The 17,935-nt window shown below is 39.8% G+C and overlaps 1 protein-coding gene across 2 annotated transcripts in view; it reads right to left on the bottom strand.

The window, feature by feature from the left end:
* The window catches only part of ZNF827 (zinc finger protein 827), a 116,876-nt gene that overhangs the window by 66,238 nt on the left and 32,703 nt on the right, over nucleotides 1–17,935 (bottom strand). For both annotated transcript variants that reach the window (XM_075287977.1, XM_075287978.1), the window contains exons 2-4: nucleotides 16,810–17,805; nucleotides 9,324–9,496; nucleotides 7,084–7,543 (exon numbers count right to left, since the gene is read on the bottom strand). In XM_075287977.1, the coding sequence (XP_075144078.1) occupies nucleotides 7,084–7,543; nucleotides 9,324–9,496; nucleotides 16,810–17,805 (1,629 nt within the window). The remainder of the gene's footprint in view (nucleotides 1–7,083; nucleotides 7,544–9,323; nucleotides 9,497–16,809; nucleotides 17,806–17,935) is intronic.

Below are 17,935 nucleotides of genomic sequence, written 5' to 3' on the forward strand. Positions count from 1 at the left end.
ACAGTGTAGTATCATGCCATATCCTCTACAAATGCCATTCTCTGGACCTTTTATAGACTACCTGAAGAGCACATCCATTCTGATGCATAGACTACTACTAAGTACTTGGAGGCTCGTCCATGTAAACAAATATTACTTTGGCATTACTCACTCCACTGCTCTAATTATCACGTGACAAATGCTCATGAATAATGGACATATTGGTCAGTTTTTGGTCTATTTCACAGTACAGTTGTTTTTTTGATTGGCCATAACATGTCTATTTTAAAACCAAACAGAAAAAGGACATGTCAGTGTTTTCAGTGTCAATTGAACAAATCCCCACAGACTTTTATGGGTTTTAAAACCGAACATCACATGGCTGTTTATCACTGTCATGTAGGCCCTGTGGTAGGCTCTATTCACAGATGTGAATAGAGTCTAAGCAGTACATCTTTACTAGGTATAACATTTTATATTTCTGTATTGAGTGTCTTCAAGGCACTGATTTGTCTCCATCCCATCTGTTTTTAAGAGGACTTGGCACCAGACCCGACAAACCTAATGACATCCATCATCTGCCATTCTGAGCATTTTGGGGTTTTGTTTTTCCAAATCCATTCAGCTATTCCAAATATGTAAGCCCTTTTAGTGCAGATGCCAATTGGGCAGTAACAGTGTGTGACATACAGCACACAGAGACCCTGACCCCAGAGAAACTATAGTGCTTCTGCCCACTTGGCTACTATACCCGAGTCTGCATCAATCCTAAAAGAGCTTTTATCTTTGGAATAGCTGAATGGATTTAGACACTTTTCAGACCTGGTGACAGATTCTCTTTAAGAAACAGTATGCAGTTATCACAAGAGTTGCCATCTGGTCTTTCCTTTACAGATATCTTGTGGTGATTCTGTAACAGTGAGGCGGCTACCAGTGGCAATGGGCTGGACTAATGAAGAAAGTGTTAGAAGAAATTGCTCTCTGTGATAAAGCCTTGGCATCATTCAGACTGCACTGTATTCTGATTGATTTAGCGACCCTGATTGTATGTGCAGGTCTGTTGTTTTATTTATGTGTACTTGTGGTGCTGCCCGCTACTCAGAGACTTTGATGCGCTCCAGCACTGAAGTGACAAACGGTGATTTATTTAGCTCTACAAATAAAAATCCAACTCATAAAGGAATTTTTCAGGACAGGTTATCCAGATGTGATCAGTGGGTTTCCAAGACCCAGGACAACCACGGATCATCTATTTAAAGAGATCACAGTAAAGGTGGTGACTCTGGTGAGCGCTGCAGCCTCCTTACTGGATACAGAACTGTACATTGTGTAGAGGCTGTACTTGCTATTGAAGTCTGCACCATTCACTTGAATGGGACTGAGCTACAGCTGTACTATATGACTGATGAACATGAAGTCATTGGCACAGGGGTCTCTTCAAATGACTGACAGGGGGAGTCGAAGGTGTCAGACCTTATCCGATCTAATATTGATAACCTATCCTAAGGAAAAACCCCTTCAGCCCTGCTAGTTGGAAGATTGAGATCGATTAAATAACTAGAATCTACAATCCTTAAACATATATTCACATTATTGTTTGGATTCCTCAGTGACCAACTCCCTTTACTTTGCAGGATACATGGCGAAATACAATAAGCCAAGGTTCAAATCTGAGATCATATTTCTGTTTTTCTATTCCCCTATCCAAAAAGGAAAAAAGTCAGTGCTTGATCTGTGACATTAGACAGCAACAATGTCCTAAGTACCCCACAGACTATAATGGGGGTCAATCTGACAACAAGGGATCTAAAGGAAAAACTGACAAACTTGCGCACATGTCTGCCTGCCGGGTCTCTGTCCTATTCCCCAGAGAAACTGCATAGGGGACGGCTTCCCGGCGGTCAGTTTTAAAAACAGATTCATTTAAATGGGTTTTAAAAACAAATCGCTGATGTCCGTATGCAGCTCCTCTGCGGGGAAACCGTTTTTTTGGGGCTGCATGTCAGACTTGTTGGACATGCAGGACTTTGTGTCCAGCCAAAAAAAACGGGGGCGCACAGGGGTGCAAGGGTAAACACCCCCTAACCCACCCAGCACCCACTATTTGGAATGCCAGCACCTGTTATTGGTGGGTCAGACAGCTTGAACCTCTACCAAATACTGAAGTAAAGTATTTAGAGTGCATTACATATGGCACGGTATCCCAGCTGTGATGGATACTAAAACTCACAGAAATCTCCGCAAATCTCTATTTCACCGACTGCCAAGGTCATTTTAATACAAAACAATCGGTGTGTTTTGAGCTTTTCAGTAAATTTCCCTTTTAAACAATGTTTTTCCAGTCTGAATTCAGTAGTGCAATATAAATAAAATATATTTCTTCGAAACTGAGGGAAGAGAAAAAGCTTTCTTCACATAGCAGATAAGTGTTCACGTTTACATTACCATCCAAATGCTGCATCTAAGGGTAGAAAATATTACAGATACATCCTTCAACCCCTGTGACTTTATATCACGTTGCTAGGCAACAAAGCTTATAGGTCAGGTGCAGGGACCTTTAGTAAGTCACCATGAAATGGCTAGGCCTTTTGCATAAATGAAACACATTTGCATGTGTCTCCTGGCATATCAGTATTTCAATAGATTTCTCACTGTGCAATCTGATGTATAGAGTTCATTCTGACAGCTGGCTGTGACCTTTTGTATTGCACTATTGTACAGATTCCGAAGACCAATGTGATTTCAATTTCTTGCTCGTGGTTTACTGTATTCCAGGTTCATGGTGACAATCACTGTTACGCACATATAGACTGACAAGACAGATAATTGCCTATCACAAACCTTTAGAAGAAATTCAGGATATATAAAAGCTGCTGCAATTTGTTTGGGAATCTATGTTAGGCTAAGAAAAAACACATCACTACCAAATATACATGTATAAATTTTGGAACGAAACCAAATCGGCAGACTCCGCTATGTCTAAGGGCTTTATCTAATGAATTCATATTTATTAAAAGTTATATTTTATGTTTGTATGTAATAAACAGGATGTGTGGAAATTACAATGTTAATAAGGCTGCTCTAAGGTCAGTCTCACAATAACAGGTTGAATTCCATTGTTCTGTGATCTCTCAGAGGATCAGAACAACAGACATTAAAAGTGGCAGAATGACTAGTACAAAGAGACGTTTCATTTTCACCTGTCCATAGTGACACCAATATTAAAATAAAAACAGAAAACCGCTTTGGTGGGGGTTTTTTTCTCGTTTTTTATAGTGGAAAATAGCACTGTTGTGCTGTCTTCCATCGTTGAAAAGATATCCTTCCATTTCTATTTTAAATTTGGTGTCAAAATAGATAGAAAGGGAAAATGTTCTGGTTGTATCAGTCATTCTACCACTTTTAATGTCTGATACTCTGACGGACAAGAATAGACATCCATGTATGGACTTCCTAGTGAGCCCATGATTATCTAGAATGGCAGGGGAGAACAGTGCCCTACACCAAATATGACACAAGGAGTGTATCCAAGACCACCTAGACTCCTTTAAGACACTGTAGTCACATACCATTACTCAGCCCTGACAGAGCTTAGCTAATAGACAGCCAAGGAGCTGAAGAAAATAAATAGTGGGTTATTATCAGCTATAGGTAGCATTTTTTATTTCAGGACTGAACTGTCACTTTAAAAAAACATGTTTAGGGTTTCTTTATGTCAAAAGAACATTTACAAATAAGTCTGCCTAGACAAATGAAAACAAAGAAGAGGAAAGTTACAGTATGCTTCAGGGGCTGTACAATAGGTGTGGTCATAAAATATCCCCCAGGAAACCCCTTTGAGGGCTCGTTCACGTCTGCGTTGTGAACTCCGTTCTGCAGGTTTCCGTTTCCTGCCTAAAACAGAGACAGGAGACGGAAACCTGCAGGAGTCTCTCTCACCCATTCATTTGAATGGGTGAGAGAGATGTCCGGCCGTGAGCGGCGGTGAGCGTTTTAGGCTCTCCGCCGTGAAACCGGGTTTTATAATCCGGACACAGAGTCGGACATGCAGTACTCTGTGTCCGGATAAAAAAATCCGGTTTCGCGGCGGAGAGCCTAAAACGCTCACCGCCGCTCATGGCCGGACCCGGTCTGAGCTTTCCAACTTCTGGCATGAAGAAGACGGAAAGCTCAGAACGGAAAGGTGAACACAGGTGTGAACCTAGCGTAAGCAAAGGCCCCACTTTGCAGAAAGCTACATTTTTTTCTTGAAGATTTCACTGGTTTCTTGAGCCAAAGCCAGGAATGGATTACGCAGAAGAGAGAAGTACATACGCCTCTTTTTTGAAGCAACTCTTGGATTTGGCACAGAAAATCTCAGCAAAATCTGCAACATAAAAAAACACAGCTTTTCTATAATGTGTGGCCTCAGACAGGGAACCTCTCAGGGTGATTTATGACATTAAACCACAGATAGGTCCTTATGGACCTGGGTTTAGTGTCCCAAATTGCCTTGTTATAATGCAATCCACAGCCACAATAAAAATAATAACCATTACTCACCTAGAGAAGAGTCCGATAAGTCTAATCGGACTCATCTCTGGTGCTCCCAGCATTTGCACTGTTCTTCAGTGAAGATGGAGATGTACACCCTGGCTTCACTATGCATGCTGTTGGTCACTGAAGATGGCAGCTTTTATATTTTTAATGTGGCCTCAGATTGCATTAAAACATGGCAATTTGGGTTACTAAACTCCCAATCCATAAGGTCCTGTGGTTTAATATTCCAAATCGCCTTGACTATCCTCCCTTTAAAGAGGTTATACGATTTTAAAAAGCCTGCAGTTTTCTCCTGAGATAGCTTGACCATAGTCTTTCTAGTATTGCAGCTCAAACTTGTTCACCTGAATAAGAGTCAACTGCAATACTGCTCACAGCCCATATAGAAGATAAAATAAGATATCACCTATATCATGCTAGTGGGCTGGTAGGGATGATGTAAGGAATCTATATTCTTGAATGAGAACCATCTTTATATCCTTTTTGTTTGTAGTGGTAGTAGTCACAGCTAAGATCCTCCATAAAACATCTCTTCTCAGAGAATGACTTTAAATACATTTCTATGTCTACCCTCTAATACAATAATATTACATGGACAATAGCGCTGTGTGCCCAGGGTCTACAAAAGTTGCCATTTTTCCCAGAGAAAATGTCAGATGATTAAGGGCAGTATCTAATCACAGTTCATCATCTAGACAGTTACCTCCTCTTTTTTGCTCTGTCTAAAATGTGATCTTTATATCCATTGAATCCTCTCTCCTGCCTTCATTCAAAGGTCAAAAGCGCCACACTCTCTAAGGAGCAGGGATCAAGGGACATGCGAACACTAAGCTTTTCCAGGAACACATCGTAAAGCATTAAAGAAAAATGCAGCGAACAATATACTGGAATATTTCCTACTACAAGTCATTTAGCTATGACATTTAGTAAAATGCAACGTGGAGTGTTCAGTAGCCAATTACCATCCACTTAAGAGCGCTGTCAATCTCTGGAGGCTCCTAATGGTATTTGTAACCATCACAGGAACAAAAAAATAAAATAAATAGAAAAAAATAAAAAACACAGTTCAATTTCAAAAACACCAAAATAGATTTATTTTAACTATAAATGTGAATTCATTACTGTACTGCTGCTTTGCCGACTAAACTCTGCCAGCTCATAATTTCAGTAATTTGCTGGAATATGGTTGGTCAAAGGGTAAATGTAAGAGAGAGAGGGGATATTATCGAGCTGCACAATGATCTAGCTTTGAGCAGGAGATAGACTATTATTCACAGTTGTATGGTGGCTTTTCTAATGGCGTATCAGTAATTTAACAAAGTTTTAGTGAACCGTCCCCGGCTAGCTAGCCTTTGTCTCCTGGCAATGATGTGTTTAAAGTCATACAACGGCTATTGTACTTTATGATGCCCAATTTGAAGTATAACCTCTCGACAAGCTTTTAGATTTTATATTTACACATTTCTCTTTATTTAAGCTTTGTAACAATGCACACTCTTTTTTCAGACTATTAGGGATATTGTCCTCTACAGAAACAGGTCAGACTCACAATATAGTGGATTAGGTTTATCTTATACACAGCAGGTGAAGGGTGTGAACAGACCATTGGAGACAATTATTTCGCATCCTAAAGCTTTTCTACTAGTTTTTAGAATACCTCAATTGCATCATTTTTCCACTTCTGCTTGTAGGGTATCCATGGATTTAATAATATCTAAAATAATCAGTAAAATTAACACCAAATATATGCAAAAAACCTCAAAATGGTTAGGTTAATATGTATCACCTGCAAAGTTTTTCTCAGGAGTAACTTTTTCATTTTATTCCTTCATCCACAAAACTTGAAATGGATAGGTCCATGACTATAACACGGTAATCTGACAACACACCTGAAGACTATTTCTATGTAAAAGATAGTATGGTAAATCAGGAGTAAGAGTGGTACTACAGGATGTGCAGACATAAGCGGCATGGAGGGTCAGGGATAGCCGGGCTGTGGAGATGGTAGGCCAAACCACCAACTCTGACTCTAGGTTCACATCTACGCTTGGGTTTCCGTGCTTCGAAATGCTTGGGGACCCAAAAATCGGAAACCCAATCTGCTTAAAAAGCAGACTTTTCTCTCTGTATTTTTAAAGCAGAATGGGGAACAGATTTCCTACCAGTGGCAGTCATCCCATCTGATCAATAGAGGTCTGTTTGATCAAGAGAATGGGGTCTTTGGTCCCCCAGCTTCACTGGAGCAGTGGCATCATACAAGCATGGTCACCTCATTCTTTTCTATGGAACTGCCAGAGACAGAAGCCGATATACATGCTGCTTCTCTTCGGCAGTCTCACTAGGAGATATAGAGCAACAAACTGTATATGCACCTATTACACTTTCTAAAAAGTACTATCCATCTTCTCATGATCCTAGGAGTCAGACCCACACCGATCAGACACATAATCCTGCGGACAGAGAATAACTTGCCTTTGTAGTACAAACAATTCAATGGAATGTGTTTTTTAATATGCTATATATAATTTGAAAAAAATTTAATGAAAAGAAATGGTCATTTCATACCTGATAACTTCATCAGAAAATCAGAAGCCATTTTGACAGAGATATCCTGGCTGAAAAGAGACGACGATGGGCAGGTAACAAAGTCCAAAGCATCTTTCAGTTTGATACTGCTGTTGCTGCTAGGTCTATCAGGGAAGGGCATCATGGAGGGACAGTCATTGTCTTTAGGTTCCTCCTTTATAGGTAGTGAAGTCACAGCTGAAGAATTGATCTGACTTAAGTTTTCTGGAAGCAAGGAGCTCTGCGCAGGTGAGGCACTCCCCTCATCATGGCTGCCCAAGGAATTATTAAATGGTGATCCCTTATTGTCAGTATCACTAGGTTCTTCTTTCACCTTGGCTTCAGCCCGAAGAAAGTGCTGATGGCAGCGCATGTGAAGTTTCAGGCTGAAATGGCGTGAAGAAGTGAATGGGCAGAGCTGACACTGGAAGGTCTCTCCCCTGTCTTGGTGCTGGTGGACCTGGTGGTGGAATCAATTGGGATAAATATTAACCTTCCATGCTTCATGTCATAGTACCATATTCAACTGAGACATTTATAGCCACAATGGTTAAAAAAGGATTATCAAATGTACTTCAAGCTTACATGGCAAAAGTTCAACTTTACATGTATAGTACAGTGGAAAATAGAAAGTAATTTTCTGCTTCATTAGAGCTGGATATACAATCAGCTGTATACTGAGAACTTCCTTCAATTACAATCTGCCTAGTTTGCTATACTTTGATTTTACCGTGTAGTTGAGCTTTGGAGGTTCGTTTTAGAAATGTTGAGCTTATATAATAGTCAGATTAAATGTTATAATAGGATGGAGTCTTAGTTATGGTAAATATAATACAAAGCATTTTGGTTTTTTGAACATAATAACTACCCACTATTATGTGGGTCTCCATTTCCAAATTTTGCTCAAGACCCGATTAAAATTGTGGCCGCAGAGTGGCACGGTGATTGTTCAATGCTACTATACCCTAGCCACATCCCTTTGTACCACAATGCTCTGTGTTACAGTAAATGTCTACAGCCAATTATAAGACAACTTTTTATGTATGAAATGTACTAGATAAGAGATCTTGTAATAAAAAAAAGCCTTCTTTCTCCATTATTGTTTACATCAATGGGAAGAATATAAAGAGCATTTCGTGGTGGCAGTTTTTTGCTAGGTCGATTTTGTAGAGTATATCGAAACAATGCAAAATGGTGTTTAAAGGGGTTTTCCTATTTTATGACTGTTGATCACTGGGACGTGCCATCCCTTTATGATCGGAGGAAGTCTGATTTCTGGGACTCACACCAATCCTGAAAATAAAGAGGATGCAGTGCTGGTATGACTGTTTCTCCTCTGTATAGCAGCCTCCCAGGCACCTACTTAGTAGGGAACCGCTATCTTGACCCATTCCATTAAATGGGGCCTAGTGTAGTTCCTTTTAGCAGCAAGCGCTACTGTGCCACTAAAACAGCTCTCTGTTCCCTTCACTTTTCAGGATTGTGTTCCCAAAGGGGTTGTATCCCTACTAATTTTGAGGTGATAGCACATCCTAGTGATATAACATTACTTTATAAAATGGAGAAACCCCTTTGAATGACCGTGAATGAGTTGTCCAAGATTAGATATTGATGGCCTATCACCAATCAGCTAATATTAATAGCAAAATATACCAAAAAAAACATGGTGCCCTGGTGCACTATAGCAGGTCAGCTCCTATTCACCTGGACAGGATATGAGCTGCTATAGCTCAACCCAGGCCCTGCACAGTATACACATCGGTCTGTTTCTGGCTCCATACACTGAGCTCCGAGTAACTCATTGTGGGGTTGTATATACCAGATAATAGATGCTGGTACTTAGATGAGTTTTCATTAATGGCATTTGACACCAAATTTAGATATCATGCCAGAGTTAACATCAGTTATCTTTCATACAGACTAAGTTTCTCAGTATGCCTTGACTGCTGCAAAGAAATTGAAAGTATATTGAAAAAATAAAAGCTGTAAAAAAAATGTTGCTTTAAGAAAACAGGTTAATACACAGTCTGATGTCAGTGCAGTCAAGCTGGCAACAAGAGTTTTAACAATGTGAAGCATCTACTTGCAATAACAAGGTAGGATACACAGATAAAAAAAACACCTTTCACAGTTTCAAGGCAATCATTGTACACTTGCAATTTCATATCAAAGTCATTTTGTATTGCTAGCACAAAGCCATCTGTAGTTTTCTATGAATGGGTATCAAAACATAACCTTACCTTCATGTGTGATTTTAGATTGTCCTTGCGGGCACAACGAAATGGACATAGTGGACACTGATGGCTTTTCAAACCTGTGTGAATCACCATGTGCCTTTTCCAATAACTTTTCCGTTTTATTACTAGTCCACAGATGGGGCATTGGAAAGGCTTACCCACTTCTTCTTCCGGAGCTTTCACAAGAGACATAAAGAAAGATAGTTATCTTTAGGAGACTATACAGCACATTAGAAAGTGCAACTAAATCTTCTAACATTTTGATTTTCTGGTCGCATTCAAGTCATTAATATGTTATTGCCACGTTAGGCTCCTTTTCTGTGAAATCCTGAGCTAAAATCTACCTACCGTTTCTTTATTGCTAGCTGAAATATATAAGTACAGGCCGATGAGCTCATATGTACTGAAGGAAAGCAGGAGCTGGGGGGGGGGGGGTGTCAATTCAAACAGATATACACTGCCGGCAAAATGGTAACAATGTTTTAAACTTTTGATTTTCAGGCTCCATATCTCACCATCCTCTACAGCTTGTAAGACTACCATCATTTCATAAACAATCATCTTGGCCATCTCATACATAAATTTGACTTGCAATTATTTAACATATGATTAGTTATGCAGATTATTGTCAAGTAACTGCATTGTTACTGTTTTGCTCCTACAAAAAAACCAAAAGTTTAAATTTTAGTATTTTGTAAATCCACTTTTGGCTTTTAACACAGCCTGAATCCTTCTGGTCATGTTCTCAATCGGATTCAAGCAAGGCTCGACCAAGAACCCAGGTCTCTTCTGCACGTTCCCAAAGTTGGTGCCCACTGGTCAGCTAACTTGGGTATGAATACAGTTTTTTCTTCAACTATACCCAGCACCGCTACTTCACTGTCATTGAACCATTTCTTCGCTAATCTCGACATATGCTTAAGATCTTTGTTCTTCCTGAACACTATGTCATCGTCGAGCGTACAAAGTACTGTAACTCATCTTGTAGGATACTCACATATAGCTTTGAGCATTGAGAACACCACTGATCATGGTTAAGTATCCATTGTTTTTGGTTGTTAACCCCTTCCCGCCGATGGTATTTTTTGATTTTCGTTTTTGACTCCCCTCCTTCTAAACCCCATAAAGTTTTTATTTCTCCGCTCCCAGAGCCATTAATTATTCTGTATAATGTACTGGAAAGCTAGAAAAAAAAATCAGAATGGGGTGGATTTGAAGAAAAAATGCATTTCTGCGACTTTCTTATGGGCTTCGGTTTTACAGCGCTCACTGTGCAGCCAAATTGACATGTCCCCTGTATTCTTGTTTCGGTACGATTCTGGGGATACCAAATTTATATGGTTTTATTTACATTTTAACCCCTTAAAAAAAATCCAAAACGTTTTTTTCTAAAAGTCGCCATATTCTGTCAGCCGTAACTTTTTTATACATCCATGTACGGGGATGCATAGGGCGTCTTTTTTTGCGGGGCCAGGTGTACTTTTTAGTTCTACCATTTTCGGGAAATGTTATTGCTTTGATCACTTTTTATTCAAATTTTTATCACAATCAAAACAGTGAAAAAACGGCGATTTGGCACTTTTGACTATTTTTCCCGCTACTGCGTTTACCGTACAGGAAAAATATTTTTATAGATTTGTAGAGCGGGCGATTTCGGACACGGGGATACCTAACATATATGTGTTTCACAGTATTTAACTACTTTTATATGTGTTCTAGGGAAAGGGGGGGGGTGATTTGAATTTTTAATACTTTTTACATTTTTTTTATATATTTTTTTTACTTTTTTTTTTTTTTGCATTTATTAGACCCTCTAGGGTCTTGAACCCAGGGGGTCTGATCACTAATGCAATGCATTACAATGCTAATGCATTGCAAAAAATCATCATTTCTTTTGCAGGCTGCATAGACCAGCCTGCAAAAGGAAATCACTGCAGACAAGCCGGGGAGCCTTTACAAGGTTCCCGGCTGTCATGGAAACGTGACGTTGGCCCTGGAGCATGCTCCAGGCGCCGGCGATCACCGGCAAAATGGCGGCGCCCACGCGCCGCCAGGAAAATGGCGTCTCCGGCGCCTTTGACCGCGGCGCCGGAGGGGTTAATGCCTCCGAGGCATTAACCGGGGACCGATTGGAGGCATTAGCACTGGCTGTCTACTGAGTAACACAGTAGTCACCCGGCGGCTATGGTTAAGCACCCGACATCCGCCATACTAGTACGGCGGATGTCGGGAAAGGGTTAAACAACCCCGCATCATTAGATGTCCTCCACCTTAATTGACTGTTCTTTCAATTCCTCTATCCTTTAGTCCCCACCCCCCACCCCCTTTGATTATTCACACCCTATAGTTCGGTTCTAATCTTCTACTTTCCACTTTTCATACCGTCGCACGGTGCTTGGATAACTGTTATCTCACTATTACAAAGCATATGAGCCATCTCCAGTGCAGTGTTTGTCACACCAGAATTGATAGACCTTGTGATGAGTCGACTTGTGGACTGTGAAATTTTGCCTGGATGTTCAACTCTTGGCTTTTGAATGGATGGACGGACTTCATTTCATATTCTTCCAACTGTCATGGCACTCACATGATGCATTTTAGCTATTTTCTTGGCCAAGAGAACACTATCAATGAGTTGGATGATGCAGTTTCTCTTTTCTTGGTAAATCTCATCCATGACTGATCCTTGATTTGAACCAGTGACCTTTCACTTGGGAATAAACCCAATAACATACTGAGCAATTAGGGAATGTGGAAACAGGATGTAATTTGTAGTATACAAGAAAAAGATTTCTCCACCACCAGGAGCAAAACAGTAACAATGCAGTCACATGACAAGAATCTGCATAACTAATCATACGCAAAATAGTTGCAAGTCAAATTTAGTTATGAGGTAGCTAAGATGATTGTCTATAAAATGATATAGTCTCACATTCGTAGCTGTAGTAGTAGATAAGATTCTCAGTTTTCATATGATACAAATATCACTGTTCTACCTCTATATCCAGAGAGATCACCAGCTGAAAACACAGTTGGGACTGCAGCTGCAGTTCCTCCAAATTCTGACTGCAATTTCAACTGGTAATATTTCTAGAAATAGACAGAACTGCAATCTAGGTGCCATATGAATGCTGAAACTCTCATCTTAAAACTTCATTTCTGTAAGTCCATTCCTTACACAGGAGGTAGGGCAATGTAGCTAGTATTTGGCAGCAGAAGCTTGCCTCCCCTCATCAACCTGGCATATTAAGTACAATTATGATACTGACTGCCAGATTGGAGTCGGGAAGGATTTTTTTCCCCTGAAATGGAGCAATTGGTAGGAGCCTCATGGGTTTTTTTTTGCCTTCCCCTGGATCAACACTGTAAGGTTATAGGTTGGACTTGATGGACTGATGTCTTCATCCAATCTCGTCTGCTATGTAACTATGTATGAGGGAGACATAGACTATCTAATGTGAGTTACTAGCACAGCATATGCACTGTATGGTTTAAAAAAACCCAAAAACAAATATAAAGCATACAAATTAGGTATTCAATAAATAAATAAATCCCTTATGCCACCTACAGACAAGAGATAACTGATACAATCATCATATGAGACCCAGTAAAAATAAATAATAATAATAATAATAATAATAATAATAAAATGTTGCTGATATTAATCAGATAATAAACACAGATGGCCAACCTAGAAAGAAATGAAAGCTATTGTCAGTCTATGTATTTCATGGTAGGAGCTGCACAAACATCCATTTTTGAGGCAAACAATATTCATTGTCATCTTTAGAAAAAAAATCATAGTGCATAGTCTCTTTGACAGGCAAATGTGTCCTCAGGTAACCTCAGAATACACTGAAGATTCTGAGGTTTTCTAATGTTCTGGTGAATAATTCATTTACAAGGGCATTTTATTTGCAATATTTAAATATATTTTATACACTGGCTAGAAGTAGCATCAGAGACCACACTTACACACTGTGGCGGACAATAATAAACTCTGTAGTGAAAGCATGAACTGTATGCATTTTTATTTATTTATTTTTATAAAGAACCACCATATCAGCACAGAAACAAAGAAAAACCCATTGGTGGAAAGGTTTTCTCTTTTCTATGTAATCTGTAAGGCTAGGTTCATATCTGCTTTTGGGTTTCCTGTCCACTTGGGGAAATCTAATCCACTTAAAAAAAAGTGGTTACCTGCTGATCCCATAGACCATAATGGGGTCCTTGTGGCTTCCACTCGGTTTCCATTCAGAAAGGTTGAAAAACGCAGAGAGAAAAGCTTTGCTTGCAGCACTTTTCTTTCTGCATTTTTTCAATCAGAGAATAGATTACCAACGATGGTGTGAACCCAGCCTAAGAGTTATCTGAATAAGTGATTGTATAATCATTATTATTTATGTATTTTCATAGCTAGAATAGTTGAAAAAAAAAAAACCTATGCCCACCAAGTTCACCCAGGGGATGGGAAATGTCATGACATTCTATACACGTCCATTGTGGATTCACACTGAAAATGATCTGCAGAAACGTTTGACTTTATGTTACATTTCTAAGTCACATGTCTAATTTCTATACAGGAAAGCTCTAATCCTGGATGGGCAGGTAATTCTAATAAGTGTGTGTGTGGATGGATGGATGGATGGATGGATAGATAGAGAAATTATTCTTAAAAATATTCCGCACTTGCATTTTACTTTCCTGCATATCCTTCATACTAAACTTTTCCTATCTCAATTCTTCTCCTGTACTGAAAAGCAATGATACACGCAAACATAAAATGTCATCTCAATAATAAAATAATAAATATTGATTTTAGCTCAAACAGCAAACTAATCTACATGACCAAGGGACATCGTCAAACAAAAAATATAATTAAGCCCATAAATTTCCTTTAAGCCCTGGAAACACAGACAGCGGTTCTTGCCGGAGCCCAGTTCTACAGAGCCTCTTATTATGTATTATGGTAAAATGTGCTTTGATCAAGTCTTTTTTATTATGATTATTACTACTCAGTATGGGTAAAATGCTGCTAATGCTCAGGACCACGAGCCATCACAAATGTAACCTTCTCATCAGAATCCTGACGACACCCTGGCCTGGAGTTCATTTATCTAGCTATGTGTCTAGTGCTCATATTTAGCAAGGCACCCTTGTTACAGACACATCTAATCTCAACAAACACTTCACAAAGAACACGGACAAGCCGTACATTATGCAACTAAATAAAAGGCACAAGGGCGCATGTAAGGAAAGGGGATATTTTACTTGGCGCCTGCACTGGAAAGCTTACCTCAACAAGAGGTGTTCTGTTCCGCATACCTTATAAGCTTGTGTGAAAAAGGTACTGGCTCACTAGAAAATTACAATGTATTATACACCACACTGGCTTAATTGCATGGACTTCAATGCGGCAGATAACACTGAACTTAAGGCTCTGTTCAGATCTGTGTTGGTAGCTGCAATAAAGAATACATTGATGATCTATCCCAGGGATATGAGTTTATGGGGGTCCAACATCCCGCCACCCCATTGATTAGCTGGTCTCAGCAGCAGAATGGAGAAGGAAGCAGACAGCTCTGTTCTTTGTGTAGTGGCCAGACCAGGTACTGCAGATCAGCTCCCTTTTATTTGAATGGGAGCTTAATTGCATTGACACAGTTCAACCACTACACAGAGAACAGAGCTGTCTGCTTCCTCTTGCATTCCTTGTGTATCAGATGATGAAACAGCTGATCAGTTTTGGTACAGAATGTCATACCCTACCATATCTAATAATAGATGTTGTATACAGTGTATACCACTCGAAGCAGCTTTTGTCCTACTCAAGGGTATGGGAGCAAAGCTGCAGTTTGATGCTGGTGCTATAGTGAGATCCCAAGGGGGGGGGGGAAGTCCTACTCAGTGATTGACAGCTAACTTTATAAATGCAGTCATACAGGGCTTTCAACCACTGACTAGGATTTCCCCCTTGACTTCTCAACTCAGAAATAGTAGAAATGTAAATTAATAAAATATATGTTATATCAATCTGCTCAGCTCCTCCTGCTCTATACCATTCTACAGATTACATGGGATGTGACAGGTTAATTTTAGTTTCTGCAACTAAAGGGCAAATTCTCACTACCGTTACTAAAGTCCATTGCTGTCTTCCATCATAGGATGACAACAACGGACTTTAGCTGCCACAGAGAACAGTCAGACTCTTTCTTTGTCCGTTCCCATTGACACTAATGTAAACAACATGATGGGAAGCGATTTGCTTAACTTGTAACGGAACAAACGGAAGCTAGCTTCCATCATGGTGTACATTAGTGTCATTGGGAACGGACATAGAATCAGTCTATGACCGTTCTCTGTGACAGCTAAAGTCCATTTCTGTCATCCTATGATGGAAGACAGCAACGGGCTTTAGAAACGGTAGTGTGAATTCCCCCAAAGCTTCAAAGGGAACTTTAAACTAGATTTTTTTCTGGAATTGATGATTAGACAAGATGTGCTCCAGAATGTTTCTTCTTTTCCTCTTAAGAACCAAACCACTAGTAATGAAAATGCATCATGACTTAGATATTCTACAACTAGCTGCTATGTTGTCTCCCAAGAACAACAAATGGAAAAAACAGGAGCTTCTGTTCCTTAACTCTCATTTACTCAAAAGCAGTACCACCACCACATAGGCCATCATAGAGAACTACTGAACAGTAATGTTGTGAATAAAACACTTAGGGTGAGATAGAAAACCTACTATTAGCTGCAGCAGCATGTTTGCATGTCTTTGCTTCACTTTCACACTTCTCCTCTCACTCCCCTCCATAGATTTTTTATGGACACATAGGTTATATCTTCAGTGAGCAGACGGTTTGTCTTGGAACACCAGAACATATTCTCAAGAAATTTGTTATTGAGTAAATGACAGCTTTGAAGGCAAGTTGAATGACTGAGAAATTCAAAATTTAAGTCCCTGGGAGCACAAGTGTCTCGAGGGTGTTCCTTACATGTGTAATTTCTCAGGCTTGTTGCACTGAATGCACCCCAATCCCCCCTCTGCCCACTTCAGTAGAAAGTGTTAGTCATCAGTCTGAGCAAAGGGAAGGGTGCACTCAATGTAAAAAGCTCATGATATGAAGCGAGCACCCAGGACACTTGCAGTTGCAGCACAAGGAGGATTAAAACCTGGATTCCTTGCTCATACACCCTGAATAGTCAAACTATCTCCATAGGTATGTTTAAACTACTCTCTCGGCTACTTAGAACTACAGAAGTTTACTCAATGATCCCAGCTAGAAAAAGAAATTTAAATATAAGTTTGTTGTGAACATTGCACATATTTGCTACCTTAGTGTTTTAGTTAATCCTTCCCTATACTTATTTTATAGTCATGAAACATGCACGAAAATGGAATACAACTTTGGATGTGGAAACAACAACCCTTGCAGAGTTTTTAAATTGTGCATATATGGAAGGAAAAAAATACATATATTTGTACCTTGACTTCCAGATTTTGAAGACCTTCCTTTTGGTGAAGGCAGTAATAACAGTTCTAAAGACTGGACTGCAGCTCCCTTTTCTTGCTTGTCTTCTGGCAGTGGCAATGGGTCTTCTGAAATGTGGGGCTTTTTTTTCTCTGCAAGCATACTGCCAGCAGCACGTGCAGCAACTTCCTTAAGTAATGCTGCGGACGAGGTCATTGATGCCAAGGAAAGGAATGGACCAGCTGGAGAATGACGCTCTTGACCTGATGTCATACCTCGCTCACTAACTTTCTTTGACAAAGCCGCTAAAGTGGAACTAGCGGACTGAGAACTGAATGGTGAAGTAAAGGTCTCAAACCTCAAGGTTTCTTCAGTTCTCATTTGGGACTGGTCTTGTAGGACAGCATTAGCAGCAGCTTTCAGTTTAAGAATTGCAGAGTCTGGAGACAGACCACATGTGTTATTTGAGTTTTGTAGCCATTTATCCTGGCTCCATATAAAGCGGTTAGTGGGTACAGTCCCATATTGATCATTGTTTTCCTGTTTCTCAGCTAGTTTTCTGGCAAGAACACTCAATTGCTTTGCATGGTGAGATGTAGGAGAAAACTGTAGACCTTGCTGATCTTCCCTGCCATTTGTAGATACTTCTGATCCCAGCTGAACAGATCCAGCTTCCAGTAACCGTCGAAGATTACTACTTAATGGCTTATTCGCATTGGCTTGATCATCCTCATCCATGGAGGATGCTGAAGTTGACAACTGTTCCTTACAATGAGAGGCATCTTTAAAAACTTCATTTTCAAAAAATCCGAGGTCAGCATTTAAACTTGGAGTAGCACTTCCTAAAGAAGTATCAGGAGACGTGGGCGACTCTCGACCCCTATCGGTAGGAGACAATTTAAAATTGTCTTGTACATCACCAAAGGAATCTTCTGATGGTGTTTCAGAGTTTGTCCCAAACCAGTTTTCTTCTTCACTGGCTTCACCGACTTCCTCCCTTCTAGCACCATCTATAAGAAAAGAACAAGGACTATTACAATAAAAAAAAAAGTATTGGCTGCTTTCAAAAACAAAATGGCAACTGCTGAAACCTGTATTTACATGACATTATTTGGCAGTTTTATTAAATTAAGGAAAAAT

This window comes from Leptodactylus fuscus, chromosome 1, assembly GCF_031893055.1.
Source record: "Leptodactylus fuscus isolate aLepFus1 chromosome 1, aLepFus1.hap2, whole genome shotgun sequence".
NCBI lineage: Eukaryota > Metazoa > Chordata > Amphibia > Anura > Leptodactylidae > Leptodactylus > Leptodactylus fuscus.